The 25496-nt window shown below is 59.8% G+C and overlaps 3 protein-coding genes across 4 annotated transcripts; 1 reads left to right on the forward strand and 2 right to left on the reverse strand.

The window, feature by feature from the left end:
• Positions 1-106: 106 nt before the first annotated feature.
• On the reverse strand, positions 107-6515 carry APBA3 (amyloid beta precursor protein binding family A member 3). The gene is made up of 10 exons (XM_065874145.1): positions 5913-6515; positions 5785-5824; positions 2755-2900; positions 2537-2623; positions 2279-2440; positions 1743-1922; positions 1411-1623; positions 638-757; positions 411-551; positions 107-325 (listed from the first exon to the last, which is right to left on the reverse strand). Exons 1-10 carry the CDS (start codon positions 6486-6488, stop codon positions 254-256), a joined length of 1737 nt encoding a protein of 578 aa, XP_065730217.1. The 5' UTR covers positions 6489-6515; the 3' UTR covers positions 107-253.
• Positions 6516-8115: 1600 nt separating this feature from the next.
• Positions 8116-9760, forward strand: MRPL54 (mitochondrial ribosomal protein L54). Its single transcript, XM_065875525.1, has 3 exons — positions 8116-8233; positions 8869-9025; positions 9628-9760. Exons 1-3 carry the CDS (start codon positions 8116-8118, stop codon positions 9758-9760), a joined length of 408 nt encoding a protein of 135 aa, XP_065731597.1.
• Positions 9761-15279: 5519 nt separating this feature from the next.
• Positions 15280-25105, reverse strand: MBD3 (methyl-CpG binding domain protein 3). 2 transcript variants are annotated; one of them, XM_065874627.1, is made up of 6 exons: positions 24990-25105; positions 18833-18992; positions 18141-18278; positions 17233-17323; positions 16597-16774; positions 15280-15472 (listed from the first exon to the last, which is right to left on the reverse strand). In XM_065874627.1, exons 1-6 carry the CDS (start codon positions 25001-25003, stop codon positions 15280-15282), a joined length of 774 nt encoding a protein of 257 aa, XP_065730699.1. In that variant the 5' UTR covers positions 25004-25105. The 2 variants fall into 2 exon arrangements, with proteins under 2 accessions (XP_065730699.1, XP_065730698.1); XM_065874626.1 differs by having other exon boundaries at positions 24894-25003.
• Positions 25106-25496: the final 391 nt, after the last annotated feature.

A 25496-nucleotide genomic window follows, 5' to 3' on the forward strand; every position in this document is an offset into this window, starting at 1 on the left:
GGAGTATTTTCACAGCACTGGCTTCTAGTGACTTCCAGGGACAAGGGGCCAGAGTAGGGTGCTGTCTTTCCTTCCTCAACCCCACAGACCCAGATCTGAGACTTTGCCCATTCAATAAGCTTTTAATTTTTTACATAAGAAAATAATATAGAACCAAGAAACTTTTGGGGCCCTGGCCAGCCGAGGAGGGTCCACGGACGGAGTTCCAGGGCCGGCGAGGGCTAAGGCACAGTGGTGGGGGGAAGGTGGCCGGTCACAGGTACACCGGCTGCTCCTGGCCTGTGAGCAGGCGGTAGGTAGCAGCAGGCATCGTCTTGATGTGGACCTGGGGGCGGAGAGGAGGCGGCAGCTGGAGGCGGCCTCCTCCCACTCAGGCCCCGCCCACCACCCCACCACCACGCGCAGCGCACCTCAATGTGGGCCTCCGTGAGCAGCTCAATGATGCGGGCGTGGGGCGTGGCCACCACACTCTGCCCGTTGATCTCAATGATGCGGTGCCCCACGCGGACGCCCCCGCGCTCGGCAATGCCACCCCGGAGGAGGCTGCAGATCTGCGGGGACAGGAAGGGCCACGCTGCCCACGGGGCCACGCCTGGGGCCGCCCACCCCCCACCGGGTCCGCGGGCTGGGGACTCACTATGCCGTCCTCCACGCAGAAGCCCAGCTGCTCGCGGACGTGGGGCCGGCGGATGATGGCCGTGGTGACCGGCGGGCAGTGGACGATGCTGAGGGTCACCAGCGTCTGAGACTTCACCTCCTGTACAGGATGGGGGCTGTTGGCCTGGCTGGGCCTCCGGTGGGGCTGCCAAACTTCCTGTTGGGCTTCAGCCCCTCCTGGGCCTGTTTACCCACTCATAAAATGGAACCTATAGATTCTACAAGACCCCTTGAGAAGTGGTTAAGAATGCAGGCCAGAGCTGGGTGGCCTTGGAGTCAGAGCTGTGCCACCTCTCACCTCCCTGGGCCTCAGTTTCCTCATGGTCAAAAGCAAGGTTCTAGCAGTGCCCACAAGGCAGGGTTACAAGCACTCAGTAACACACTGCGTGAACCGAGTCAGACTTGTCCTTCTGGCCTGGCCAGGCCCCTCCCCATCTCTGGACCTCAGTCTCCCCGTCTGGGCAACGAGGGTCAAGACTCAAGAATACACTTGCTGCCTCATGGCACACAGGACAGGCCTTGTGTTCCAATCCTGCTCCCGCACCAGAGTGGTGTCCCTGGACTTACCCTCTCTGAGCCTCGGTTTCCCAGAGTGCACGGGTGCGGGTAGGACTTGAAGCTCTACTTGCCCCTTCTGGACTGAGACACAGAGACCTGGCCTCCGGCTCACTTTCCCGGCCGCGTGGGGAGGGGGGGACTGCCATCTGGGGGGCCCTCGCAGGCCCTCTGCCCCAGCCACCCCGGAGGACTCACGCGGACGGCAGCCTGGCAGGCGGCCAGGGGCAGCCCCACCAGGCTGGTCCCGTTGATGGCGGTGATGCGGTCTCCAATGCTGAGGGCCCCTGAGCGCTCGGCAGGGCCCCCGTGCAGCAGGTTGGCGATGACGGCCGTGGGCAGCAAGGAACCCCAGCCCGACTCCACCAGGGCTACGCCCAGACCCTCACCCCGGCGTTTCTCGATGCACACCTGGGGGGTCACAGGTGGCACTTGAGGGCTGCTTGGAGGAGGCAGGAGGAGGTGGGTGGGGGGTGCGGGAGGGCTTCAGGGCCACTTGGTGGGCCGGGGTGGGGGACCCACTTGCTCACCTCCCTGCAGTTCTCGCTATTGGAGAAGTGGTCGAGGTCCCCGTTGTGGAGGTGGCCGGGGCCCGTGGCACCCTGGCTCTGCTGGGAGCCCACCTGGCTGGGGTTGATCCCACTTTCCCGCAGGAACTGGCTGTAGGCCACGGCAAAGGCCTGGCCGATGGCCTGGGCGATGAGCTGGGCCTGTGGGGTGGGCGGCACCTCTCTGGGGGTCCCACCCACCTCCTTCAGGTCCCCCCCAGCCACTGACATCCCTACTACCAGCCCATCCACCCCCAAGTGGGACTGGCTTGCCAGCCGCTGGCCGAGCATCTAGGGGGAGGGGAAGGGAGACAGGCCTGGGGCAGGGAGGGTTTGGGGAGACGGCTGCCAGTCTCAGGCTCTTACAGGAAGGCCTGGAATATATGGCTCAGGGCCTTCAGGAGGGTGGGGACGGAAGGACGCTGGGGTGACAGTGCGACCAGGTGGGGCTTTGGTGGAGAGCAGGGGCCGCTGTGAGTTCCCCCTCGCCCTCAGGACACCCGGAGCCCACTGCTCACGTCCTCTGAGTGGAAAACGTGGCAGATCATCTTGTAGAGCCGGCGGCTGTGGGGCTGGGGTGCCGGCCGCCGGGCCAGCCGCCGCCGGGCCATGAGCACCAGGACGCTGCCGATGTCAGCGATGTAGGAGATGGTCTGCAGGGCGTGGTCCATCAGGGCCTCCTGGAGGGGGTGGGGAAACCAGGCTGGGTGGGCTGCGGGGGCCTCGCTTTGCAGCGGAGGTGCCCACGCCCCAGAGGCCAGGCCTGGGCCCCGTACCTGGGAGTCAGCCATCAGAACCTTGACCCTCTTGGTGGAGACGAAGAGGTCTACCTCTGTCATCGGCTGGGTCTCCCCATCGGGGGCCTGTGGGGGGCGGGGTGGGACGTAGAGGCCCCCAAAGACCCAGACTCTGACTCGCCAGGCTCAGAGGGCCTCGGGGGACCCGGCCTGCAGCCCACCTACCCGCCCACCCACCTGCCGGCCCCTGGCTTCACCTTGACGCGGTCCATGGCCTCCTGGGCCTGCGCCATGCGCGTGCTGGGGGGCGGGTTTCGCTCAGACACCAGCTGGGTGGAGCCCAGGTACTTGGCCCCGAATATGACACCATCTAGGAGGTCTTCGTGGTCACAGGGGCCGGACGCTGAGGGCGACAGCAGAAGCAGGTCAGCCCCCTAGAACCTCTGCCAGGCTCGTCCACCCCTGTGGGCTCTGCCCAGAGCCCTGAATGGTCTGGAAGCACAGAGAGTTCTGCCCCGTGGCTTGGCACTTGGAGCCACACACGTCTGCCCACGGTCCCAGAGCCACCCCATCAGCCAGAGGCACAGATTAGTGGCTCAGCCCTCATGGATGTGGAGCCCTCCGTCAGTCTAGACCTGGCTCTGCCCACAGCTCAAGGACTCCCAGGCAGAGGACGTGGTTTCAGGAGCAGTCTCTGTATCCAGAACCAGTGCCAGAAGCAGCTCTCATGCCCACACCCAGCACCGCCCTGTGTGGCTAGAATTCCAGGAGTCAGGCTAGAACCAGACAGTCCCACTCCTATTTCTAAAACCCTTGACATTATAGAACCATAGTCAACTCTGTTGGATGGTTCTGGAAGCCCAATCAATCTAGAGCCAGTCAGCTCTGCCCACTGCTCTAGAATTCTCTATCGGCCCAGGACCACAGACAACTCTACCCCGTGGTCATAGAACTGCCCAGACAGAGTAGAGAGGGGCAACTGTCGACATACCTCAGACTCTCAAACTGTCCAGAAACCCAGGTGGTTCCTGATCTGTGATTCTAGAACTCCCTGACACGTCTCAAACCACAGAATTCTGCCTGGGATTTTAGAAACCAACACTGCTCCAGAATCACACTTTTCCACTACGTGATTCCAGAACATCTTGATCAATATAGCATTGGGAAGCTCCTCCTGTGGTTCTAGAATCCCCTCAATAACTCACAAATGCAGATGCACTGGGCAATTCTAAGAATTAGCTGAACAATCCAGAAAGAACAACTCTGCTCATGGTTCTAGAATCCCCCCAACCCAGCCCAGAACCACAAAAAGCTTTGCCCCCATGGCTCTAGAATTCCCTGAGCAACCTAGAGCCAGACAGCAGTGCCAGTGATTCTAGAATATTCTAATCAATAGCTATTGCTTTTTGGAGAACCACAGGCCACAGGGAATGAAACCACATTCCCGTGAACTTAAAGGATAGCCAGTTCTGCCCACTGTCCTTCATGATCTAAGCATTCCAGAACAACAGAAAACTCTGCTCTGGGTTCTAGAACTGCACCATCCAATATGGTAGCCACCAGGCACATGTGGGTATTGTGCACTTGAAATGTGGCTGGTCTGGACTTAGATGTGCTGTAAGTGTAAAATACACACCGGATTTAGAAGCTCTCGTAAAAAAAATGTAAAATTAAAAACTGTTGATTATATGTTGAAGTAACATTTTAAATATATGGGCTTAATTTAAATGTTATTAAAGTTAATTTTAAGTGTTTGCTTTTTTAATGTGGATAACTAAAAACTTTCAAGTGACATGTGGCTCAAATTCTATTTCTGTTGTATAGCTGTAGAACTTTCTTGAATTGGACAGTTCTGCCCAGTTCTAGTACAGCTCCTAAAGGTCTAGAACCAGAGATAAATCCTATTCACTCCATGGTTTTAGAACTCCCCAGTCTAAGTAGAACCTGACAGCTCTGTTCCTCGTTCCAGAACACCCTCATCAGCTGAGGTCACTTTAATCTAGAACCAGAGGCAAAATGCTAGGCTCTGGAACGCTCTAGGTGAATCACAGCTCCACCCATGACTCTAGAACCTTCTTGGAACTACAAGTTCAAACCAGCTTCCTTTCCCACAACCACAGAACTTGTTCTTTGACCTAGAGCCTCAGATAGTGTGGGGGAGAATGTTCTAGAACATTCCAGGTGGCCAGAACAGGTACTTCTCATGCCTTGAGAGCAGATTGGCAAACTTTTCTGCAAAGGCCCAAACAGTAAATATTTTTTATTTTGTGGGCCAGATGGTCTCCATTGCAACTACTCAGTCTGGCCGTTGTAACATGAAAGCTGCCACAGACAACACGCTAATGAATAGGCATGAGTCTGTCCCGATAAAACTTTATTTATAAAACTTTATTTGAAATTTGAATTGCCTATCGTTTTCACCTGTCAAGAAATGTTCTTCTTTCAAGTTTTTTCAACCATTTAAAAATGCATGGGGGCTTCCCTGGTGGCCCAGTGGTTAAGAATTTGCCTGGCAATACAGGGGACACAGGTTCGAGCCCTGGTCTGGGAAGATCCCACATGCCATGAAGCAACTAAGCACGTGCACTACAACTACTGAGCCTGTGCTCTAGAGCCCGCAAGCCACAACTACTGAGCCCACGTGCCACAACTACTGAAGCCTGTGCGCCTAGAGCCCGTGCTCTGCAACAAGAGAAGCCACCATAATGAGAAGCCCGCGCACCGCAATGAAGAGCAGCCCCTGCTCACCGCAACTAGACGAAGCCCATGAGCAGCAATGAACACCCAACACAACCAAAAATAAACTTAAAAATAATAATAAAATAAAATAAAAATAAAAATGCATGGGACTTCCCTGGCGGTCCAGTGGTTAGGACTCGCGCTTCCACTGCAGGGGTTCGATCCCTGGTTGGGGAACTAAGATCCCACATGCTGCACGGCATGGCAAAAAATAAATTAATTTTAAAAAAAATAAATAAAAATGCAGAAGCCGTCTTAGCTCACAAAACATACCAGAAAGTCCACGGATGGTAATTTACCAACCCTTGCTCTAGAATCAAGTCAAGTGCTACAATTTGCCAAGTCTGTCCTAACGCTCCCTATTCATTCTAGAACATTCTCAGGACTGTCTCTCTTCTTTCAGTTGTCTGGAATCTACTCGAACCCAACCTCAGAGTCTCTCTAGAAGCAACTCGTTACTGGCAAACTTTGTGCCAGGTTTTAGGAGCTTGAGTCGGGCTGTTCTGAAACCCCGAAGTCCCTGGGGCCAGGGTGGGCGGGAGACTCACCCTCCTGGAGGGCAGGGTAGGAAGCCAGGGTCTCGGGGCTCTGGAAGAAGACAGAAGAAGGGTAGGCCTGAGTCCTCCTGTTTGGCTCCCAGCAGTGGAGCGGTCTGGGGGGGCGGGGCGGGCTCTACCTGGGCACTGGCAGGTGGCTCTTCAGAAGTGACCAGAGGTGCTGTCTCCAGCCAGAGTTCTGGGGAGCTGCTTGAGCTCCTGCCCTCGTCCTGCTCGACAGAGGCTCCTTCTGCCCACTCCTGGGGGGCCATATCCCCCTCTGGGTCATCAGGGGGCTGCAACAGGCGAGGAGCAGGGTCCGGAGGTTCCTGGGGACCTGACTGGGAAGGAGGGCGTTCGTCTTGCTGCAAGAGGCTCAGCAAGTCTTCCCGGCCAGCCTCGGCGGACAAGAGCCCATGGGCATCGGTGATGTCCTGAGAGGCCAGGCCATGGCCAGTGGCAATGTGCAAGGGGCACGGGGGTCCGTCTGGGGACAGGCCCACCAGATCACCTGGCAGAGCTTCAAACTGTTGCAGCAGGTCCTGAATATTTAGCCTGTCAAGTTCCATCTGACTCAGGCTGCCGGGGCCTCCTGGTGCCGGGTCCCACGGGCAATCAGGGGTGAGGTCCTGAGAGAGTGAAAGTGTGTCCCTGGGCTCCTCCAAGTCCATGGCTGGAGGTCCTGGAGGGGGTTGGGAGGTTGTCAGGAATTCCATGCCTGGACCCTGGGCTCAAGCCAGCATCTGAAAGAGAGAATCAAAGATGAGATTTCCTGGCTTCCAATTTGGTACCCGGCTCTCACCTGGTATGTATTCATACAGAACACATAATTTAATCCCCATCATACCCCACAAGGAAGGTTCTGCCATGATCCTCATTTTACAGACGAGGAAACTGAGGTGCAGAATGAGCAGCTGCAAGGCTGTGGCTTCCCAGGCTCCAAACCCCGGGGGATTCCCCTGTACCCATTGCTCCAGACCTCTCCCCATCCGTGGACCCTGTTCACCCCAGCCCTGGTTCTTCCAAGTCTTCCTCCCCAGAGATGTGGAGGCTGGAGACATACTCTGACTATATAGACCCGACCGGTGTAGGTCGCCGAGACTCAGGACTCAAGACCTCAGTCCAAGACTTGAGACCCAGAATTTCAGACTTAATACTACAGTTCCAAGATGCCAGAAAACGGACTCTCATCTCAAAACCTCCAATGCCACCCTCAAGATCGACCCCAGACTCAGACCCCAGACTGAGGTCCACTCAGACCCAGCCTGAAGACACAACTCGAGCCTAAAGCTGAGTTAAGACCCTAGTCCTCTAGCGGACCCCAGACTCAAGACTTCAGACCCGTGACCTCAGGCGCTGGCCCCAGACCTCGCTCTGCTCCGCCGGCACACTCACTTCCCAAACCGAGGTGGCCTCAACCCGCGCGGCCCCCAGAACCCCGCTCCCTGGCTTGTCCGGTCCTGCCAGTCGCCGCCGCTCGCCAATTCCCGGACTGGGCGCTGGCAGATCTGTCCGCGCAGCACTCCTGGACCACTGGGCATGCGCACGCCCGCGGGGCTTGCTGGGAAATGTAGTTCTCTCAGCCAGCCTGGCCGCGCGGGGGCGTTAGATGTTGGGACCGTGAGTTCGAGTCCGGAACCTTCATTAACGCACAGTGAAAGCTCGGGCTGGCTTCTGAGCCTGTTTCCTGAACTGCAAAGTGCGGCTTAAAGCCACTGCTTGACTGCTACGGCTTTGCTTATTATTCCAAGGGATGGCAGATGGGAAGAAACAGGACTGGAAAATACTAAAGGAGCGTGAAAGGCGGACTCTTTCGACTCCAGGGACACCGGAAGCGACGCGGGGACCATATTGTAGACAGACCTCCGGTGTGGCACTCAGTAGGGCGGCCGAATGGCTCGCCTGGCTTAACTTTACCTCCCTAAACTTCCGGCTTCCTCAGTTGTAAACTGGGTATAATAATAGCACCTACCTCCTAATTAAACGAAATCGAGCTGGTTACAGATTTAGCAATAGATTTAGAAAATAATGAGCCTAATAATGGTGTTAACTTTTATTAGTTTTAGGTTTTCAGTAATTGCTCATTAACTAGAATCAAGGATGTATAAGTTGTGATACTTTAAGTGATAAGTAACTGAAGGGCAAGAAGTCGGACATCCTTTGGAAGTCGCCTCGTGCAGTACCTGGGGATATCTACAAAAGTTTAAAGAAATCACAATTAACGTATGCTTAAGGCCGGAATAATACATTTCCCATAAATCTCTAGGAGCCTACAACTCCCAAGCACCCCTCGGCCGCAGACGTCCTCCGGAAACGTGCACGTGCAGGCGGCCGGGATACGTCATGGCGGCCAGGCGCCTCTTAGGTGCTACGTGGAGCTCGGCCGGCTGGCGGGTTCGGGAGCTCCCGGACCCCGTCGCTTCTGTAAGACTCCATGTACGAGATTATGCCAAGAGACCGGGTGAGCTGGGTTAGGAGGGACCAAGATGAGAATGGTAGGGACATTGGGGAGTTGGTAGTGCGCAAGCGCTGGTTGGGGAGGCACGTCCTAGAGTCAGCGCGCAAGCGTAGAGGCTAAGCTGTTTGCGCAGGCGCAGTTTGAGGTACCTAGGGCGCGATTGGGCTCAGTGCGCAGGCCCAAGTTTTTTTTTTTTTTAATGTCGGGGTGGGGGTAGGAGTAGGTCATGGACTTGGGTCCCTATGACGTTTCTGCTTCCAAATTAGTCACCTTTGGCAGGTTATCACCAGAAATTGGGGCCCATCTAAGTATTAAAACCAAAACAAGGTTATTTAAATTCTCTCTGGATACAGCCTTGCCCGATCTCCTTTGTTGAAAGGAGGGATTTGGCAGACGTGAGGTTTTAAAGACACAGAGCAGCCAGCGGAGGCTCTTTTTTCGTGAGATAAACAGAAGGAATGAAAATGGGATTGAAGAGGAATGACTTGGTTACTCTGAATATCAGTGTCATTTAATGCACTATCCGTGTCCCGGTTAAAATCATTTTGAATGCAGCAGACAGGGTCCAGCCAGGGCAGAAAGGGACGGCTGGCCTCCCGAGGGTGGAGCTGGGCTGAAATGATTCTCCCCCACCGTAGTCATTAAGGGGGGCAAAGGCGCTGTGGTCGGTGAGGCCCTGAAGGACCCAGAGGTGTGTACAGACCCCATCCGGCTCACCACGCACGCCATGGGTGTCAACATCTACAAGGAGGGCCAGGATGTGGTCCTGAAGCCGGATTCCGAGTACCCAGAGTGGTGAGTGTGCCAGGACTGGGTAAGGAGGGCCTGGCTAACCAAATCTGAGGATCTGGGAGGGCTTCCCTGGGGAGGTGGTGTGTGAGTCGGCCTGAGTGGGTGGACAGAGCTTTAGAGGTGGGCAGGAACAGCCAGTGCAAAGGCTCCAGGCAGAACTGCACCTGGTTTCTTAGTGTACCCCGGGAGGCAAGATGGAGAGTAGGGGGAGACAGGGCAGGAACTTGATGGAGCCCAGCTTTCAGGGGGCTGCAGGGGGAATTTTGCTCTTGGCCCTGAGAGCAGTGGCAGGATACAGAAGCTGTTGCCACGTGCCAATCCTTCAAGCTGGGGAAGGTTTAGAAAGGTTGAGCGAGTGGGTGGGGAAGCCTTACAGGTGGGCAGGCGGCACGGACAAAGGCCAGGAGGCAGAAGGTTTGGCGTGCGCCCACCTCAGATCCCAGCACCCTTGGGATAGGGGCGCTCCCTTGTTCCACAACCTGGCACCCCCTTGTTCCATGTCCTCAGGGTGGGGAGGGACTGCCCGGAGGTCAGGGGGTCTGGGGTGGGGGAGCCGCAGGGAAGGGGGCTGCCCTGCAACCCCGACTCTGCCCACTCCCCATCAGGCTGTTCCAGATGAACGTGGGTCCCCCCAAGAATCTGGAGGATCTGGACCCTGAGACCCGGGAGTACTGGCGGCTGCTGCGGAAACACAACATCTGGCGCCACAACCGGCTGAGCAAGAATCAGAAGTTCTAGCGGGAGAGGGACCAGAGCACCCTGACTCTCCAGTGACCTGGAGGAGATGCGGTGGGTCCGTGGGGGGGGTACCTCCCCCAGCCCACCCCCTGGACTTTTTATTTTCTGGAAAAACAGACTTCTCCAAGAACAGAACAGAGGAGACTACCACCCTCACTGCGGTTACTGGGTGGCCCCTGCACTGAAGCTGAATCAGGGCCCTGGGGGCCAATAAAGACTTCTTGGGGCAATTGCTGGCAGGCTCCAGATGCCTCTGGGTGTTGTCGTATGTCAGGGCCAGGAGGGACTTGGGGGAGGCAGTGGGGAGGTGGGCACTTCAGACCCAGTGGTCCCATGGCCCAGCCTCCACCCTCAATGATTGCTGGGCGTCTGCAGGTCCATCTTCCCCTCCCGGCCTCACTGAGCTGCTCACCCTCATTCCTGGAATTCCTAGTGTTGCCCAAGAGGCCCCAACCTCCATCCTTGAGGGGGAGGGTTTTCTAGCCAAGCCGCTCTGGGTTGCACTGGACTCTCACCTGAATCAAGTCATCCGGAGCAGAAGAGAGTCTTTGTGAGCTTCAGGAACTGAAATGTCCAGGGGTGCGGGGTAACTTCAGGCACGGCTGGATCCAGGTGCTTCAGTATTCAGCTATGTGGCTCTCCATCTCTGGGTCCTTTTAACTCCAGTGGGTAGTTCTCTCGGGCAGGAGTGGCTCCAGGTCTTCTAGCTGACACCCCCTATCCAGTTCAGCAAGCCCAGCCAGAAGGAAGGGACTTCTCATTCCTTTCTGCCAGGGTCACAGGGGTTATCTTCATTGGCCGGTCACTTGAGCTGAGGGACCTGGGCCTACTCATCATTCTCCTTTCCATCCACCACCACTGGTGCCCACCAGATTGAAGGAAGCTGGAGGACACACACAGTGCCAGGACCACACTGCCTGGGGGGCTGGATCAGGGCCCTCTCGCCCTCCAGGCTCCTCCAGAGCTGGACAGGCAGGGCAGGGCAGGGTCCCCGAGGCTAATTCTGTCTGGTCCCAGGAAAATGAGGGCCCTCATCCTCTTAGGAGGACTCTGCCAGGCGGATTAGCCCACACCTGCCCTCGCTGGTGGCCTGTTCTGGGCAGGCGGATCGTCCCAACCCTCCCATGGTTCCCCATGGCTCTCGGTAAAAACAGAAGTTGTAATGGCCACGGGCCTCCTCACTGTTCATCCAACGTGCCAAGCGTGGTGCTGCCCCTGGGCCCTCTGCCTGCACCGCTCTTCCCCCGGATGTTCTCAAGGCTCCCTCTTTCACCTCCAGGCCTTTGCTCTGATGTTGCCTTCTCACTGATGCCTCCCCTGACTACCCTATTAAATTGCAACCCTGCCACACATTCCTGATCGCCCTTCCTGGTTTTATTTTTCTCCCAAGCACTTACCACCAGCAGGTGTTTCATGTTCTACTTGTTTTTAAAATCATGGTTCCTGTCTCTCTCCCACTGGAGCGGCAGCTCCACTAGGGCAGAGACTTTCCTCTGCTTTGTTCAGTCGTGTCCTTATCGTAAGTTGGATGCGTGGACAGATGATTGGATGGATGGTTGGCGTGGCTGCTGCAGTGTAGACAGCACACAGGCCATCGGGTTCATGCGTGAGGTTGGAGGTGAGCAGGCCAGCTGAGAGCCCCAGTGGGCAGGCGATCTGGGTGTGAGGACCTAGAAGTGAAATTCCTGGAATGTCCTGGTACCTGTGGTAACTTCCTGGACAGAGCCTGGAGCGAGTGGGGTGCTGCCCCCGACCAGAACACGGCACTCTCCTGTTCTGACCCTGGCTACCCCATGCCATAAGGAGGTGCCCTGTCATGCGGGCACTGGGCCAGCCCCAGGCAGCAGTGACATCCCATTCCTTGCCAGCTTCCCCCTTCCCCCAACCTGGAGCGCAGCTCAGCCCTGGGAAGGGTGGCCATGATGCCTTCGTGAGCAGGACCAACACCCCCCCATCCGTGCAGGTGGGGCCCCAGGACCGTCCTTGGAGGCTCCCAGGGGGCGGTGTTTTCCACCAAGGCAGGCCTCATCTGTGGCGCATCTCAGGTGGGGTCGGCAGGGACGTGGTCAAGGACACACTCTGGGCTGCAGGTGACAAATGTCTGCTCAAACTGACTTAAGCAGAAGAGGGAATCCACTGGCTCAAAGTGCAAAGTGTGGGCGGGGATGGGGTCCTGGGGAGGCCCCCCTTGCGGCTTGGGTTCCTCTGTGCTGAGCAGCCTCACTCTTCTGAGCAGACCCGTTTGCCCAGCGGCTCGTACTCTCCCAGTTCCAAGTCCCGGGAGAAACAGAATTTCTTTTCCCAAACGGTTTCAACAAAAAGTCGTGGGCCTGACAGCACCCGTGTCCCCTGCAATGGCAGGCGGATTCTTAACCACTGTGCCACCAGGGAAGCCCTGTGTGGTCAGTTTTTGACAAGACTTACCTAATCTTACAGGTGTCGCCCACCCCGCCCCCGCCAAGGCTCAGAACCCGTGTTCTAGATGGTGTGGATGGAGATGTTACCTGTTGCTCTGTGCAGTCATGGCCCCCAGCCCCATGTGGCCAGGACAGCTGAGGAGCGCAACATGTAACTTGTTGTCACCAGTTTGAACTTCCCAGCCACATGTGGCTGGTGGGGGGGTCCCAGTGGACTGTTCCAGAAATCCGAGCTGGCCCCTCTGCTCCAGCCGGTCTCGCTGCCTCTTCTCTGACCGGGAAACTCCCAGCTTGTCACCAGGCATCGTTGCCTCCGGTCACCTCTAGCTCCCTTGCTCTGCAAACCCGATGCAACCTGAGCTTGGCCAGTTCTAGGGCTTCTGTAGCAACTGTTCATTCCCCTTGAGGGGACAGTGGGGACAAAGCCCAAGCGGCTGGAGTGAGCTGGGGATGAAAGAAGAGATGGTGGAAGCTGAGGCCATGTGGCCAGGGGCGGCCTCGACAAGACAGGAAAACTTGTCTTCAGGCTAATGTACCCCAAAGTCACCCTGGGACCTGTCACCTCACGGGGCAGAGGAGACTTTGCAGGTGGGGTTAAGTTGAGGCCCCTGAGACAGGGATGACCCTGGATTCCCCGAGGGGCCCACTGTCATCCCAGGGTCCCTATAAGAGGGAGGCGGGAGGGTCAGAGGCAGAGAGAGACGGGAGATGCTGCGCTGCTGGCTGTGAGGATGCAGGAGGGGCCGCGAGCCAGGGATGCGGCGCCTCTGGAAGCTGGAAAAGGCGGGAACCGATGCTCCCCTGGAGGATCCGGAAGGACCCGCCCTGCCCACACCTGTGAGACCCACACAGTAGGGGTGAGGAGGGGGTCCAGGCAGCTGGGGAGGGACCCTGCTCCCCCTGGGCAAGGCAGACCCCCTGCTGCCTGCAAAAAAGTCTGGGGTGCCTGGGCAGGTGAGGGGCCAGGGTTCTCCCAGCTCCCGTGCCCTGGCTTTGGGTCGGAAGAAAAGCCAGCAATGACCACCCGACCAGGGGTGGCGGGGCAGCTGAAAAGGGGACCGGTGTGGCCGATGTCCTAGCACCGCCCTCCCCAGCCACCTGTCAGCACTGGCCAGGGCCTACAGGGTCAGCTCAGCCACACCCTCTCCCCTGCCCCTGCATCGGGCCGAGAGGAGCCCCCGCTGAGCTCCCGGCGTGGACCCTACTGACAGGTCCTCATCTCTCCCAGGAAGGACGTGGGCACACCTGGCATCAGCCCCGCCCCCACCCGCAGAGTCGGCAGGGGCCTCCAAGGGAGCTGCGGGGACTGCGCTGAAGGCACCCAAGTGAGCCGGCTTTCAGGAAGCCTCCACACCCAGCTCTCACGCCAACACTGCCGGGGCCCGAGTGTCAGGAGGCCCCACTTGGGGCCATGGGAAGCCCACCCTGCCTGGGAGAGGCCAGGGGTCTGCCATCCCCTCCCATCCCCCAACCCAGGGCAGGATGATGAACTTCAGGACAGGCAGGCTCCCAGCGCTGCGACACAAAACCTGGGATTCTGATAAACCAAGGCCCCACACGCTGGCCCGACACGCTTTATTCAACACCACCCACAGCACAGGAGCCTCCCTTGGGGCCGCAGCCTCTGTGGAGGGACCTTCCTGGGGCCCGTGATGGCCTGGCCCCCGGCAGTGCCACTGCGGCCTCCGCAGTGCAGCGGCCGCAGTCCTCAGGGCTTTGTGCTTTGACTGGACTAGGAAGGATGCAGTCGGCCCAACCTCCTGGGCCAGAGTCCTTGGAGGGAGTGGGCAGCGAGTCCCAGCCCCAAGGGGCTCCCACTGTCACCGTCACCCCACCGGGCAGGCCATGGCAGCCCACGGTGTCTGGCCCGATGAGGCAGCGACCCAGGCTCCCCCGCCCCCCGACAGTAACGGCTGCGCGTGTGGCAGGGCTGGGACAGGAGTGACGGGCCCTGGGGCTGCACCGGCCCGGGGTTCGTGTCTCCAGGCGATGGAGGGGCTGGGGGCCACCCCAAGGGCATTCCTGGGGCTGAGGGAAGGGGGCTGGCCCGGGGTCCACTCAGGGTAGCAGAAGCTCCCCTGGCCAGGGGCACTTGCTGCAGGGGGGGACAGCATGACTCTGACCGCCTCCAAACCCCATGCTCCACGGAGGCCGCTGCCCAGGACCGGCCAGGAAACGCGCCTGGGATGGGGATGCAGAAGCCCCAGGTGCTGGGAGGCCCCACACCTGCCAGATCAGCGCCACTGTCCCTGTTCTATGAGGTGAGACCGAGGCCTGGAGGTCAGCCGATGGCGGCACTGGCCTGGAGCCTGGCCCGAGTCCGGCCGTGAGCAGTTAGTTCTCTGTCCGCGGCGCTGACCATCAGGCTGGGCCGGGCTGCAGACAGTGAGGTCTTCAGGCGCTGAGGCCTGAGTTCCCGTCCGTGTGCAACAGACAGGAGGTTAAGCAGCTACGTGGACATCGGCCTCACCTCTACCATGAGTTTTACTGAAGGAAAATGTCCGGGTTGTGCCATTTGCTCTTGGGAGCGCTGTGCCCGCCGGGTGGGCCCCGGGGAGCCATCCTGCATCCCCTTCTGGAAGGGCTGATGGGCGGTCCGGGATACCGTCCCTCATGTGTGCAGGTCGGGAGGGGAGACAGTTCCACAAATGTTTCTCCAGCCCCGCGGGGAGCCTCGCAGGCGGCCCAGTGGCAGCTGTCCTGTGCGAGAGGTCCAGGGCAGCAGCCACGGGGATCAGGCTGGCCCGAGTTCAGTGTGGAGCCATGACCCCGAGGAGGGGCAGACATGGGGGGTCCATCAGGCGAGAGGCCGTGCTTCAGCCATGTCCCCATGGCCCAGGGGAGGGGACACGCCTGGGCAGGGTGAGGGCCAAGTCTGCAGGTGGCCCCGTGCGGGAGGGCAGGCGGGTGGGGCCCGTGCAGGGACAGAGAGGGCGCCACCCGTGCCTGGCAGGCCATCCTCCTTGAAGACAGGTGCTCTCGGGAGGCGCCCGGCCCAGCACTGCTGCCACTGGCACAAGGCAGGCCCCAGGGACCCGGACCACCCCTCACCCGTGGTCGCTGCCCGCGTGAGCTGGAGCTGGGACCCGGCCAGTGCCTGCTCTACACGTGCTCCATCTCCTGGTCCTGGTCGGGCCCCTCCTCCTGGTCCCCGTCGTCCTCATCCCCGTCAGCGCCCACCCTGCCCAGCGGCGCCTCGCCGTCCCGGGCCAGCTCCTCCACGTGAGCCAGCATGTCGGCCATCAGCGCCTCCTCCAGCCGCTTGCGGACCTGCTGCACCAGTTCCTCCTGCCTCCTGCGGACACAGGAAGACCTGCTGGCCAGGGCACGTCCATCTCTGGGGAGATGGGGGTGCTGCAAGCGCCCCATCCAGACAGACACCCCCGCCCCCGGCCCCAGCACAGCCCCCAGGCCCTCCCCAAATCAGCGCTGCGAGAGGGCGGCTGCCGGCCGGGCCAAGGACCCCTGTCCCCACCCTGCCGCCTCTAAGGTGCCCCCCTCAGCACGTGGACCTGACTCTGTGCCTGTCGCTCCCCTCTACTGGCCACAAGTCCCTCCTCCCAGCAGGACCACAGCCACTGCCACTGCTGGACCTGACACCTACGGTTCCCACCTCACTGACTTTCTATTTCTGCAAGTTGTGCTTTAAAGATCTGCTTGGACTTTTCAGACAGTCGTGTTCTTTTCCTGCCCTTTCCCTAGGGATGAGCCTTGTGCATACACGTATGTGAACGTGCACACGTGTATGTATACGTGTACATGCATATGTGTACGTGTTTGTGCGTACGTGCAGTGCATGCATGTGTATGTACACACGTGGGTACCTCTGTGTGTGTGTACGTGTGTACACATGTGTGTGGTCTCACCGCCGTGTCCTCGCCTCTCTCGGGGCACAGGGCTGCCCTCTCGCACCCACCTGGCTTTTACCTGCAGTGCCAAGACTGCCCCCCACAGCACTCCAGGTGCAGCTGCTCTGCCTTCCAGCCCCTCCGCCTTCTCCCAACCTCAGCTGTGCCCTGACGTCTCAAAGCTGAACACCACGCATGTTCTACCCTCTAAGCACCTCTAGATGTTTCCTGCCGAGGAGCCACTTCCAACCACCTTCCAGGAGGCCCTCCCAGACAGCTCTACCCGCACCTGGACACCACCCACAGGGTCCTGGCCAAGCACAGGCCCAGCATCCAGGGCCCGGGACACGCCCTGCTTCCCCTCAGCCCACCCTGCCCGGTCCTGTGTGAGCCAGCGCCCCCTGACCCAGGGCCTCACAGCCCACGTGCAGTCCCGCTCAGGGGAGCCTGTCCTCTCCCGCCCCCGCAGGCTGCCCCACCCGCCAGGCACCCGCCTGTCTGAACCGAGCCCTCCCCCAGCCACTTCCACATCACACCTGGATACTGGCGGGGGCGGGGGGGGGGGCGCTACCTGATGTCCTCGTCGGTCACCATGAAGGCCTTGCAGAGCGGCTGGGCTGTGTTGAGCCACACCCCGGGGTTCTTCTCCACGGCAGCTGAGAGCTGCCCGGTGATGGGCATGGTGCTGGTGTGCAGGGCGCTGGCAATGGCCGAGAGCAGCGTCTCATCCGTGCAGCCGGGACCCACGCCTGCTGGGCAAGAGAGGGTGGTTGCTGCGGGCACCAGCCTTGCCCCCTCAGCCCCGATTTCATCCTGAACCTCCCTTTACAGCAGGCCCTGCCCGGTCCTGCATGTGCCAGGGCCTCACAGGCCACGGGCAGTCCCACTCAGGGGAGCCGTCGCAGGGCCAGGAGCTCTGTACCCCAGGCGTCTCCCTGTCTGAATCGAGCCCTCCCTGGCCATTTCCATGTCACACCCGGACGCTGCAAGGGGGCGGTCACTCCACGCCATACAGGGAGACAACTACCCTCTCAGGGACAGCAGGGATGCTTTTATGGCGCGGCAGGGAAACCAGACCCCCGAGTGTTTTCAGGACCCCGTGACCAGACGCGACCCCAGCATCAGGTGCAGCCCGGCTGGCCCCAGGTTGGGGGAGCACGGGCCTCATCCCTCCTCCATCTCCCCCTTGCCCCCTGCAGGGGGTCACCTTGCAAGCCCTTGGGGAGGTCCATGGTCTTCACGAGCTCCTCCGCGATGTCAAAGGCATTCAGGCCGCTCAGCTTCTTCTCCCAGAAGAGCTGCCGCCACACAGACAGACGTCAGGCCGACGGGATGGCCAGGCCACCTGCTCCCACAGCAGGCGACCCTAGGCGGCCAGGATGGGGGTCTCAGTGTGACCTCTGACCCCCACACTTGCTGGGGCTGCTCGCGCCCCAGGGTCCTCGCAGGGCAGAGAAACCCCAAGCCCTGTTTCCGGCAGGACGAAGACCCAGGACGTCAGATGCGCCATTGGACAGTCTGTGGCTCCCCTTCACCCTGGAGTTGGGGGTTGGGAGGTCCAACCTCCACCCCGGGCAACAGCCCTGGCCGACCCCTGTCACAGCCCGAACAAGCGCTGTCCGTGGGCACCGCCTGGTGCAGACAGGGGACCCAGGAGCCCCCGGACAGGCAACAAGCTCACACCCTCGACTGCACCTCCAGACTCTGGGGAGGGGGGCGACAGGCAGCCCCACAGGTTTCTGACCTCTTACCTAGAGGGCTCCAACCCAAATGGAACAGCACCCAGGGCGGCTGCCCATGGCGGGGCCCATGCCCTGCAGGGTCCCTGAGCGTCTCCCCCTCCGACGGCCATGGCCCCCTGCTCTGGCCTAGCACCTCCACACCCCGCTATCTACCGGGCGTTTGTAAAGATGTGTGAAAACGCGGCTAAGGCTCAGTTTTTGGAAAACAGATCACAAAACTGCATTTGTGGGATCTTTTCAATCTATTTAAGACAGCAGCCAGCCCGAGGGGGCCCTGCATACACGTGTCGGGTGCTGGTGCCCGCAGGACCGTGCCCCGGGGTGACGGCCCGCGGACTCAGCTCTAAAGAGTGGACCAAGTGCCGGAGCTCACCTGTCGGGGCTGCTCCACGGCCTTCTGGGGGTCGCTCTTCACCTTGTTGCTGGGGTGGTTGGTGATCTTGGTCACTGGCTGCTTGAAGATGGACGCCGTCTGCCTGACCGGGAGGGCCGTGTTCAGGTCGGGCTTGCCCTGCAGGGTCGGGCAGGGTCCTCAGCGGGCTTTCCCCGTCAGCGAGAAAGCCGTGCCCCGCAAGGGGCTTTGGGGAACAGGCCCCAGTCACCAACACACCCCGTGGCACCCACGGATCCAGAGGCAACGCCAAGCCCAGGCCCAGCCACTTCGCTGCCCTCGGTGCGGCCGCAGCGGGGGCTCCATACACACACCTGCTCTCTCTCATCCCCCCACCCCGCCCTTCTCACCTCCCGTGCCTCGTTCTCTGCAGAGAACGGGCCTGGGGGCGCCCTGGCCACCTCTGTTCTGCAGTCGGGGCAGGGAACAAAGTCCCCCGAACATGCGTCCATCAAAGACCCGCAGACACACTGGTCACCAGGCGCCCAAGCGTGGACCAGAGTTGAGCCACCTCCCAGGCCCCGTGCCTGAGCCTCTCCTGGGGACAGATGATGGGCCGTTTCCTGTCTTCTTTCTGCTTTTCCACAGCTGCTGAGCTCCCCCCAGTGAGTAGCTAGGCCTCTAACTCCAGGACGGTGGGTGAGCCTACCCAGCAGCGGTCGGCGTGGGCTCACCTTGACCTGGCTCGGGGAGTCATAGCGCACCCGCTGCCGGCTCTTGTTCATCTTGCCCATCAGCATCTTGCCCGTGCGGAAGTCAAAGGTGCTCAGGTCCATGGAGCCGCCCAGGTAGCGCGCCAGCTGGGGCTTGCTCCGGAACTTCTTCCCGCTCGGGCTGCAGACACAGCGCGGTCAGCGGAGGGGGGAGCCGGGAGGGGGGCGCCAGGCCAAGCCGGTCCACCCTCTCCCCAGCACAGCAGATGCCGAGGCCGAGAGCAGGGATGGACGCCCCGACCTTCGGAAGGATGGGACCCAGCCCTGGGAGCCTGGCTGGAGTTTCTGGAACATTCCAGAAGCAGAATCTGGCCATGTTCTCGAGAAAAGACCCAAGGATAGCAGGTCCATTACAGCATTATGGATCTGTCCTGTGGGGGCTGGACTGTAAAACCTCAGTTTTGGGGCTCTTTGGGCACCAAAGAGCTGCCCAGGCGGGACCTGCTGGGAAAGCCTGAAACCTAGCTGTGAAGCTCTGCCATCCTGCTCACCCCACGGACCAGCGCAGGGGACTCGCCTTTCTAGGAAAAGCTGACGCCAACCTCTAGCTGCAGTGCAGACTCAGAGCTCATGCTACAGGTGACCAGAACGGGACCCAGTGAGCATTAATAATGACACGTCCCATGGGCACGGGGACTCCTGCAGCCACTTTGGGAAACAGTCTGGTAGCTCCTCTAATGGTTAAACAGCAATTCCACCCCTAAGTATCCAAGAGAAATCAAAACACATGTCGACATAATAACTTACACCTAATTACTCACAGCAGCATGACTCACTGGGCAGAGTGAAAACAGCCCAGATGTCCCTCCACACATGGGAGCATCACTCAGCCATGAAAAGGAGAGAAGCCCTGACACTCACTACAACGTGGACAGACCCTGACAACACGATGCTCAGTGAGAGAAGCCAGACACAGAAGGACACACAGTGTGTGATTCCACTGATGGGAAACGTCCAGAACAGGCAAATCCAGAGGCAGAGAGTGGGTTCCTGGCTGTCAAGGACTGGGGCTTCTCTTTGGGGTTATGGAATGTTCTGGAATTAGTGGTGATGGTTGCACACCCTGAATGTACTAGAAACCAGCAAGCGGCACACATGATCCTCCAGCAGGCCTGGCACCCATCTAGGACGTCCCTGTCTCTCTCCATCTGAGGCTAACGAGGGCCTGCACTTTGCTGATCTCCCCTGAGAGCCTCTAGGCTGAGCCTGAATTCAAGTCAGCACACGCCCGCCCCCTCCAGGTGTCCCTGGGCACTGCGGACAAGTGGCAAAAGTGGGAAGAGTGGAACCCCTTCCAGCCCCACCAGGGCCTCACCTGGGTCAGGGCCAGCCCCACCACCTTGGGTTCTGAGACCCCCGTGGACTCTTCTGGAAGATCCATTTTTCCGTTATGCTCTGTGCTGGCTGACGTGAACAGGGTCCACGTGCCTGGAGCAGCGGAAAGGACCCTGAGTCCCGACTCTGGCTCCAACTATGGCCACAAAGAGGGCCAGTACCCTGACAAGCACTCGCCAGCACTTCTTGGCCTCCAGTCACCCCACCTGCTGCTGTTCTGCTTTAAAAAATGCATGAGGACAGGGAAACAGAAACGCAGGACTATAGACTAGGGGCTGGGGAGCAGGGCTAACGGCAGAGATAGTTAAAGGTCTAGGGCTCTTCTGGGGGGAGGAAAAGGCTCTAACTTTGACCGTGGTGGTGGGTGCAGCTACCTGTGAATTGTACGCTTTACACGGGTGAACAGTATGGCATGTGACTCCTACCTCAATGAAGCTGTCACAAAAGTGAACGCAAGACAGAGAGTGGATGGGGGCTACGAGGAGCTGGGGAGCTAATGGACACAGGGCTCATTTTGGGGTGATGAGAACATTCCGGAACTAGAGAGTGGTGATGGGTGCATGAAAACTGCTGAATTGACACTTTTAAAGACTGAATCGTATGGAATGTGAACTATATCTCAATTTTAAAAACACGTTTTGTAGGGCTTCCCTGGTGGCGCAGTGGTTGAGAGTCTGCCTGCCGATGCAGGGGACACGGGTTCGTGCCCCGGTCTGGGAAGATCCCACATGCCGCGGAGCGGCTGGGCCCGTGAGCCATGGCCGCTGAGCCTGGGCGTCCGGAGCCTGTCCTCCGCAACGGGAGAGGCCACGACAGTGAGAGGCCCGCGTACCGCACAAAAAAAAAAAAAAAAAAAAAAAAAAAAAACACGTTTTGTAGATCTGTATTGGGACAGAAAAATGTCTGAGCTGTTTTATCCAATGAAAGAAAAAAACTTCTGTAGTAAAACCACAGGTGTGGAACAAAAATGAGCACTGCGGTCTTTCTAGGGAAATAGGCCTACCCGGTGTAGTAGACAGGTAGCCAGAAGCCTGGCGGCCCTCGGCTGAGTCAGTATGACCCTGAAGCATTGGGGCCATCATGGGGATGGAGCCAGCACCAAGCGCGGAGCCCAGGGCCTGGGCCGGATGCAGGGCTGTACGAGGCGTGATGAGTGAGTGTTGACCCCAGGCCTATAAGGAGGCTTGTAACCCGAGATGCCCAGTGAGGCCCAAACAGCAAGATGAAGCTGGTTCTGGCCAAGCTGAGCCCGCTGCCCAAGGAAGGGGGGTCAACCTGCCGAGTACTTCCTGCTTTCCTGAGTATTTGCACCTTTAAAATGACCTCTGGGGTCTTCCCTGGTGGCGCAGTGATTAAGAATCTGCCTGCCAATGCAGGGGACACGGGCTTGAGCCCTGGTCCGGGAAGATCCCACATGCCGCAGAGCAACTAAGCCCATGCGCCACAACTACAGAGCCTGCGCTGTAGAGCCCACGAGCCACAACTACTGGGCATGCGTGCCACAACTACTGAAGCCCACACACCTAGAGCCCATGCTCCACAACGAGAAGCCAATGCAATGAGAAGCCCACACACAGCAACGAAGAGTAGCCCCGCTCGACGCAACTAAAGAAACCCCGCGTGCAGCAACGAAGACCCAATGCAGCCAAAAATAAATAAATAAAATAAATAAATTTATTTATTTAAAAAAAAAAAAAGAGCTCTGGGACTTCCCTGGTGGTCCAGTGGTTTAAGCCTCCACGCTCCCAAAGTAGGAGGCGTGAGTTCTATCCCTTGTCAGGGAACTAGGATCCTGCATGCTGCAATGGTGCAGCCAAAAAAAAAAAAAAAAGTTCTGGGAAGTCCTCTCTATTCCACACACCCCAAAGAATGACGCTAACTTCCAAGTCCTCAACTTCTTGCCTGGATTGTAAATGTCAGGCAGGGAGATGATTTTTCCAAAGAAAATTCTCGGCTGTAACCAGATGCTGCACCCCCATCTCCCAGTCCTGAGGGCCAGGTCACCAAGCTGGAGGGGTGTATGGGTGAGTCCTACAGAACGGTCTGTGAGGTCGCTCCACCTCTCCTGCAAAGAACACACTGGCTCTCTCCCACTCTCTGGACTAGCAAACCAAGGTTCCACATCCCTAGGGGCAGGGCTAAGATCCAAGGACAGGTCTGTCCGACTCAACAGCACCGGAGATCTGCTTTCCCTCTGCATTAAGGAACCAGGAAGGGACTTCCCTGGTGGTCCAGCGGTTAAGACTCCGCGCTCCGGGCTTCCCTGGTGGCGCAGTGGTTGAGAGTCCACCTGACGATGCAGGGGACGTGGGTTCGTGCCCCGGTCCGGGAAGATCCCACATGCCGCGGAGCGGCTAGCCCCGTGAGCCATGGCCGCTGAGCCTGTGCGTCCAGAGCCTGTGCTCCGCAACGGGAGAGGCCACAACAGTGAGAGGCCCGCATACCGGGGGGGGGGGAGGGGAGGGGGGGACTCCCAATGCAGGGGGTCCAAGTTCAATCCCTGCTCAGGGAACTAGATACTTATCCCTCAACTAAAAGATCCCACATGCCACAACTACAGATACCGCAAGCAGCAACGAAGATTCCACGTGCTGCAACTAAGACCTGGCGCAGCCAAATAAATAAATATTAAAAAAAGAGAGAGAACCAGGGAAATCCATCTGTGCTCCCTGCCTAGACACCTGGCTCGGCATCAGGTGGTGAGAAGGCCAAGGGCCCACATTCCAGAAAAGTTATCACATCCCCCCCAGACCTCCGACCTGTTGGGACAGGGTAGGTCATCCACACCAAAGACCTGGGAGTGGCACTGGACCCCGCACCCCGCATCCTGTCTCAGGCCCTCACCTCTCATTGGAGCCGTGGGAAAACTGAAATTCCATCTGTCCAGCCCCAGTTTGGAGCCGTTCCCTACCACCAGACCCCTATGCTCGGAGGCGGGGCCTTGGAGCGGGGTCCCACTTGATGGAAGCCCGGAGAGGTTCCCAGGCAGGTGGGGACAAGAGGTGAGGCGATGACAGGCTGCGGCCCTCTAGCCACGCTGGCCCCGGTTCAGCTCCTGAGCCTCCTCACAGGCTGCTGGTGCTGCCTGGACCCTCCTCCTGGCCCCACTGCCAGGGCTCACCTCTGTGCTGCCTCCCCAGACAAGCCCTCACCGACCCGCCCCCAGCTCGACCAGGCACTCCCATCATCTGCCCCTCACAGACCCCCACATCTCTCTGCATATGTCATCACCTGTTAACTAAGAAAGCAACGTGGTGATGGCTGGGGCACCAGCTGTCACCCACGAGGGGAGGGCCCAGGTCTCACTCCCAGCTGAATGGCCAGGACACCCAGCATGTGCTGCAGAGGCATCTGTTAAATCAACAAAGGACTAGAGGAACAGAGACCTGCCTCAGTCTTCAGACCTAAAAGGAAGAAGTGAGAACACAAGTGCGCTCAGAATTAAATGAGGGGAGGTGGTGAGAGGCCTCTTCACGCACCCAGAAGGAAGCTTCTCTAAACAGCCAGCGAGGGAGTGACGTCACAGACAGCCCAGTGAGGGGGAATACACACGTTTCCCTAAAAGATGATCGTAACCCCACTATTTCATGCTTGACATTACGAGAGGGGCAACCAATTACAGTACACACTGGAGGGCCACCAGCACTCTTTGGACACTAGAACCTGAGCTTGTCCTGGATGAGCTGCCATCCTTACCCTGCTCACTTCCTTCACTCCTCCCAAAACGAGGACAGCAAAGGCCCAGGACCTGCTGCACACCCCCCTACACCTGGCAGGCATTCAACACGTGGCAGGTGTCCCGCCTGCTTTTCTTTTGTCAGGGTCCTAAAGCAAAGGGGAGGGAGCCATCAAGCCTGGCTCAGAAACAAAAGCATCTTCCACCAATCAGGAGGGAAAAAAAAAAAAAAAAAAGGAAGGAAAAGGCAAACAGCAGGTGGTTGACGGTCTGGGGCTGGGCTTCCAGCCGCCTACTGATTCTGTTTCACTAGGGGTGGGGGGGTCCCTGCCACCTCTCTCAGGCCAAGGGCAGCCCTCCCTCCAGTTTGGGTGAGGGAAGCTCACAAAGGCCGCGTTCCCGGTCTGGCGACTGGAGAGGCCACTACCCACGGTGCCCAAGGATGGGGGAGGGGCGGCTCTTAAAAGACACGCAGCTCCAGGACCAGGCCACCCTGTGAAGGGCCCAGAAATCTGCATCCCTAGGCAGCCCTCCCTGGTCCCCCAGAGCGAACCCTGCTCCCTGAAACCCGGGATCCCCACCCGACCCAGGCTGCGCGCGGCCCCAGGAGCGCCCCACGAGGACCAAAGGGACAGCCCAGCCCCCACCCCCGCCTCCCAGCGGCGTCTGGCCCGTGCCGGGGTGCCCCTTGCCCAGCCGGCCGCTTCGCCGCGGCCGCCGAACAAAGGCCGCCGCCAACCCGGGGCCGGTCCCAGGACCATGCGGCTGCGGGGGGAGCGCAAGCACACTGTGCAAAGGCTTCGCCGGGCACGCACGCGCACTGGGCTCGGGCCCGCCGCGCACGCACGCGCACTGGGCCAAGCGCCCGCCGCGCGCCGGCACGCACGCACGCATGCACGCACAACGCACGCGCGGGGCCCAGGCCGCGGCCCGGGTCGGGGCGCCCAGGCCGCCGCAGAGGCCGCTGGGAGGCGCCCGTTGGGGCCCTGCCCGGCCGGCACGTTCATTCACCTATAGTAAAAGACATCCCTGTGGCCGGCCGACAGCCCCGACCTTCTGGGCACTTCTTCCCTCTCCCAGCCCTGCGGGAGCGCCGGGCACTCCCACCTCTTCCGCTCCATCGCGCCCGGCTCCTCGGCCCGCCGCCGCCGCTGCCGCCCGGACCCCCGCTCGCCGCCGCCGCCTCAGCTGCCTCCGCCGCTGCCGCCGCCACTTGCCGCGGCTGTTCCGGCCCTTGGGCCTCCGCCCTCCGCCCCAAGCCGGGCGCGCGCCGGCTTTGCCGCCCTTTCGGCCCCCTCCCCGCGCTCGCCAGCCCCCGCTCGGGGGGCCCGCTCCGCCCACCCGCCCGCGCGCGGGGGCCCCGTGCTGCGCAGGCGCCGCACAGGTCCCGCCCCGCCCGTGGCCTCCGGCCCCGCCCCTCGGCGGCGGCGCCAATCAGCGCGCGGCCTGAAGGTGGGGCCTACGGCGGCGCGCTGCTCGTCCGCTCCGCGCCTGCGCCCTGGCCCGCCCGCAAGTGGCTGGTGCCCCGTGCTTGCCGCTGCGCTGTCCGCCTTGGTCTCTCCCGCGCCTCCTCCGAGGCCTGTGTCCCGGCATACCCGTCCAGTGCCGGACCGC

Source organism: Phocoena phocoena, chromosome 3 (genome assembly GCF_963924675.1).
Source record: "Phocoena phocoena chromosome 3, mPhoPho1.1, whole genome shotgun sequence".
In the NCBI taxonomy this organism is placed as follows: Eukaryota; Metazoa; Chordata; class Mammalia; order Artiodactyla; family Phocoenidae; genus Phocoena; species Phocoena phocoena.

What these genes read in the sequence shown, in the direction of transcription:
- APBA3 (XM_065874145.1), bottom strand. Translation starts at nt 6,488, where the DNA reads ATGGAATTCCTGACAACCTCCCAACCCCCTCCAGGACCTCCAGCCATG. An exon ending in TCTGCGTGGAGGACGGCATA is followed by an intron (nt 552 to 637) that starts GTGAGTCCCCAG and finishes CTGTCCCCGCAG; the next exon opens with ATCTGCAGCCTCCTCCGGGG. An exon ending in TCACGGAGGCCCACATTGAG is followed by an intron (nt 326 to 410) that starts GTGCGCTGCGCG and finishes CTCCGCCCCCAG; the next exon opens with GTCCACATCAAGACGATGCC.
- MRPL54 (XM_065875525.1), top strand. Translation starts at nt 8,116, where the DNA reads ATGGCGGCCAGGCGCCTCTTAGGTGCTACGTGGAGCTCGGCCGGCTGG. An exon ending in AGATTATGCCAAGAGACCGG is followed by an intron (nt 8,234 to 8,868) that starts GTGAGCTGGGTT and finishes CCCCCACCGTAG; the next exon opens with TCATTAAGGGGGGCAAAGGC. An exon ending in GATTCCGAGTACCCAGAGTG is followed by an intron (nt 9,026 to 9,627) that starts GTGAGTGTGCCA and finishes ACTCCCCATCAG; the next exon opens with GCTGTTCCAGATGAACGTGG.
- MBD3 (XM_065874626.1), bottom strand. Translation starts at nt 25,003, where the DNA reads ATGGAGCGGAAGAGGTGGGAGTGCCCGGCGCTCCCGCAGGGCTGGGAG. An exon ending in AGGGATGTCTTTTACTATAG is followed by an intron (nt 18,993 to 24,893) that starts GTGAATGAACGT and finishes CTGTGTCTGCAG; the next exon opens with CCCGAGCGGGAAGAAGTTCC. An exon ending in CCGTGGAGCAGCCCCGACAG is followed by an intron (nt 17,324 to 18,140) that starts GTGAGCTCCGGC and finishes GTGTGGCGGCAG; the next exon opens with CTCTTCTGGGAGAAGAAGCT.